Source organism: Pteropus vampyrus, unplaced genomic scaffold (genome assembly GCF_000151845.1).
Source record: "Pteropus vampyrus isolate Shadow unplaced genomic scaffold, Pvam_2.0 Scaffold10, whole genome shotgun sequence".
NCBI classification, from domain to species: Eukaryota; Metazoa; Chordata; class Mammalia; order Chiroptera; family Pteropodidae; genus Pteropus; species Pteropus vampyrus.
In genome coordinates, this window is record NW_011888791.1 from 78513 (window position 1) to 82612 (window position 4100).

The following is a 4100-nucleotide window of genomic DNA, read 5'->3' on the forward strand; positions in this document are numbered from 1 at the left end:
CTTAGAAGCCTTTTATTTCCTTTTCTTGTTTTCTTCATTGGCTAGAATCTCAAATGCAATGTTGAATAAAAGTGGTAAGAGCAGACATTTTTGTTTTGTTCCCAGTCCTAGAGGAAAAGCATTTGGGCTTTCATGATTAAGTATGATGTTAACTGTAGGCTTTTTGTAGTTGCCTTTTATCAGGTAGAGGAAGTTCCCTTCTATTCCTAGTTTGCTGAGATTTTACCAGGAATAAATATTTAATTTTTTCTTTTTCTTTTTTAAAAAATTATTTATTTTTTTAATTGAAGAAATGATTTAATTTTTTTCCTCCCATCTATCTCCCCCCTTCCCCATCCCCCCTTCCCTCAGGTAACCACTAGTTTATTGTCCATGTCCATGAGTCTCTGTTTCTTTGTCCTGTCCATTTGTTGCTTTTAGGTTTATATTCCACATGTAAGTGATATCGTGATTTTCAACTTTTTCCGTCTGGCTTATTTTGCTTAGCATGATTATAGGTCCATCCATGTTGTAATTTTTCAAATGATGTCCTGCTTCTATGGTTTTTCTTTTTTTAGTTTGTTAATATGGTAAATTATATCAAATGATTTTGAATGTTATATCAGCTTTGCATTTCTGGGATAAACTCCATTTGGTAATGATATATTATCCTTTTCAGGATATCTTTTGTTAAAATTTCATTTAGGATTTTTGCATCCATGTTCATAAGAGATATTGGTCTATAATTTTCTTGTCTTGTAATATCTTTGATTTTAGTATTCGGGTAATGTTGATCTCATAAAATGAGTAGGAATGTATTCATTCTTTTCAATTTTTTCAAGAGTTTTTGTAGAATTGCTAATATTTTGTTCTTTAATGTTGGTACAACTCACCAGTGAAGCCATCTAGGCCTGGAGTTTTCTTTGTAGGAAGATGATTTTTAACTGCAAATTTGATTTCTTTATTAGATTTGAGGATGGAGTCAGAGGAAATTGTTTTATTTTTTACTTTAAAAATGAGAGATTTATGGAAACCGGACATTTTCCTTCTAAATCACTTTACAAAATACAAGTAAATAATACAAAAAATAACAAGGAATTAACAAAAACATAAAGCATAAAAATGATAGCAACCCAAATAAATTAATTATGAAAACAAACACATTAAATTCTCTTATTAGTTGTAAACACTTAAAAGCATCGACAATGTACTAGGCACTGTTCTAAACACTATATATATAAACTCCTTTAATCTTCACAATCATCTATGAGGTAGGTGTAGTTATTACACTGTTTTACAGATCAGGGAATGGAGGCTCTAAGAGCATTAATTAGCAATCCAAAGTCACACAGCAAGTATCAGAGCTGAGATGTGAACCCAGACCTGTTTGGTGCAGGAGTCAGGGCACTGAACTCCAATGCCATGCCACCAGGAAGGGTAAAAGGCAAGGATTTTCAGTTTAAATAAAAAATATACATCTACACAGGCTGTTAGCAAAAGATATACCTTAAAATTAAATGTCATTGAAAGATTAAAAATAAAGATGAACAAATATATGAAAAAAGGGACAAACATAATGAAAGAGTGGCAAAGTAATCAAAGTAATATGCACAACACACCTCAATAAAAGATATGGCATCAAAACAATAAGGAGAGATAATTAAAAACATCACAAGAAGTCATATGCTGAGTGCTCCAAGAATTTGCATTACTAAACTTCTACCTGCAAAAAAAGGGTCATCTGCCTACTTTGCCATGGCTGAATTCATTTGCAAAAAGTCACCGCCTTCTCTTTTTATGAAACTCTATTTTTCTCTGCCCTCTAATTCCTTGTATCTCCCCAAACCTAAGCAAACTATAAGCCACCCAACGAGAACATCTAAGAACATTTTGGCTAGCAAGCCAAGCACAAGCACAAGAAGTTTGTTGACATGCAGAGGGCTAAAGGTGAAAATTTCCACATGAAAGCCCCTGCCCTCTCTTCTCCCAGTACATCCACAGTATCTGTCTGGGCCAGAAATCACAGGGCCTGCATCCGGGGTCGTTCAAAGTGATGGAGATTGTCCACTCAACAGCCTTTCAAACCTATCCTCATTCTCCCACGTTCGCTCATTCCTTGTTCCACCAACTTATTAACACTCTGCACAACCATCTGGGACAGTGACTTGGTACCTGCGGAGGGGGAACTATGTAGTCCATGAGGTGCTGGATACCCCTTCAGCAGTGCAATACCTGCTTTCCTAGTCTCTTGGGAAGAGAATGGCCAGGTAGAGCAGTTGTGGAAATCTCCCACCTTCAATGTGCGCCTAAGCAGGTTAAAGCTCTCCACTAGCGTAGCGCCAAATAAAGCCTGGGACTGTTCATTGACTCCACTTAAGGTTCGCAACCTGTTTTGCGCTCCAGTTCACCCGAGGGAAAAGGTATACTCCCAACGGTAATTAATAGTGGCTCACTGTGTCGGTGATTCTCAACCGGGGAGAGGGGAAAGGCCCAAGGAAAAGAGGGATATTAAAATTGGGAAGGGGGCCTTAAGTGCACTTGATCATTCCCCGGGTGACTACCAACAACCCAGGTGTGAAGGGTGTACTATCAGTATGCTTGGTGATTAAAAGAGTGGTTTACTGCAGTGGTTCTCAAAGTCAAGGGCACATCAGAATCACCTAGAGGGTTTGTTAAACACAGATCACTGGGCCCTATCCCCAGAGGTTCTGGTTCAGAAGATCTGGGGCCCAAGAATCTGCATTTCTTACAAGCTCCCAATTGATATTGATGCCACAGCTTTGGGCGCTACACTTTGAGAATTACTGGTTTAGAAGATGGACTCTGCAGCCCACCTGTCTGGGTCTAAATACCAGTTCTGCCACTTAATAGCTTTGTGACTGTAGGCAAGTTACTTAGCCTCTGTGCCTCAACTTTCTCACTTATAAAATGATGGCAATAGCATCATCCATCTCACAAGGTTATGATAATAAGCAACTGTAAATAAAACATTTATGACAGTCATTGTACATAATAAATGCTATATGACAGTTAGTTGGTTTATTATTATCTTTCTCTAAGTTCAGAGACATGAAGGAAGATATAAATTCAAAACAAGGCCTGGTGGTAATCTGCAATAAAGCAATAACATTTAAAATTCAGGGAGAGAGGTACCAATTTTGGATTTCTGCTTTTTTATGTATCGCTCTCTTAATCGCTATGATTAATGAGACCTGAGACTGGTTAAGGTCATTATAATTAGTTATTATAATTTTGAAAAACATACTGTGTGGAAAATTTTTATGACTGAAGTTGACTTCTAATGAAAAAATTTATCTTACTAACTAGGTTTGGAACTATGGACTAACAAAAGCATTACTGCCACCTGGTGGCAGCACACCAAAATTGTTGGCAAAAGCACCAAGGAAAATTAAAAAGCATCTTCAAGACTGAACTTGCAAACCTAAAAATCATTAGTTATAATGTTGTATATGGAGAAAAGGCAACATTAGTTAAGAGAGAAGAGTGAAAGTGAACCTATGTTTTTCAGTTCTGTCGTTGGTGCCGATAGTGAGACCACAACATACCTGACTCCCCTGTCTAGGCCAGCTCTGGGTTTCAGTCTTTCCCACCCAGCGGAGGAAAATGGCCTAATACAAACCGGAGGTTGGGAAGGGAGGGACTTGGAGCTGATGAGGAATACATACCAGGATGAAAGAGGCCGACAGCCTGGCAGAGAGGCTGTTTTCGGGAGAGAGGGTGGTCATGGGCCCTGCTGGTTGTCCTCAAAGCAGCCTCCGATCAGAGCTCACCTGGAGCTCTAAATGATGCTTAATTAGCAGGGAAGGTGATCTTCCTTTAGGGAAATGGCCTCTCCTGACAGAACTGGGCCTCTCCTGACTTCCCACACTTGATCAGAGCCAGCCAGCTGTGTGTCACTAGGTCCCTGGAACCCTCATCACAATGACCTTGGAACATGGGAGTACTCAGCTTTAGAGGTAAGACACACCCAGGAGCCAAGAAGATTGAACCTACCAGTCACTAGAAAAACTGTAGTACATACAGGATGTTCAGTAGAGATTGGGATCAGGACATGTAGACTAGTCAGGGAGGGCTTCCAGGCAGAGGTGGGCCAGGAAGTC

General features: G+C 39.2%; 1 protein-coding gene across 2 annotated transcripts in view; it reads right to left on the minus strand.

Annotated features, from left to right (window-relative positions):
• Nucleotides 1-3725, minus strand: part of TBC1D21 (TBC1 domain family member 21) — a 12698-nt gene extending 8973 nt beyond the window's left edge. For both annotated transcript variants that reach the window (XM_011375435.1, XM_011375426.1), the window contains exon 1: nucleotides 3666-3725. In XM_011375435.1, coding sequence (XP_011373737.1) covers nucleotides 3666-3725 — 60 coding nt within the window. The remainder of the gene's footprint in view (nucleotides 1-3665) is intronic.
• Nucleotides 3726-4100: the final 375 nt, after the last annotated feature.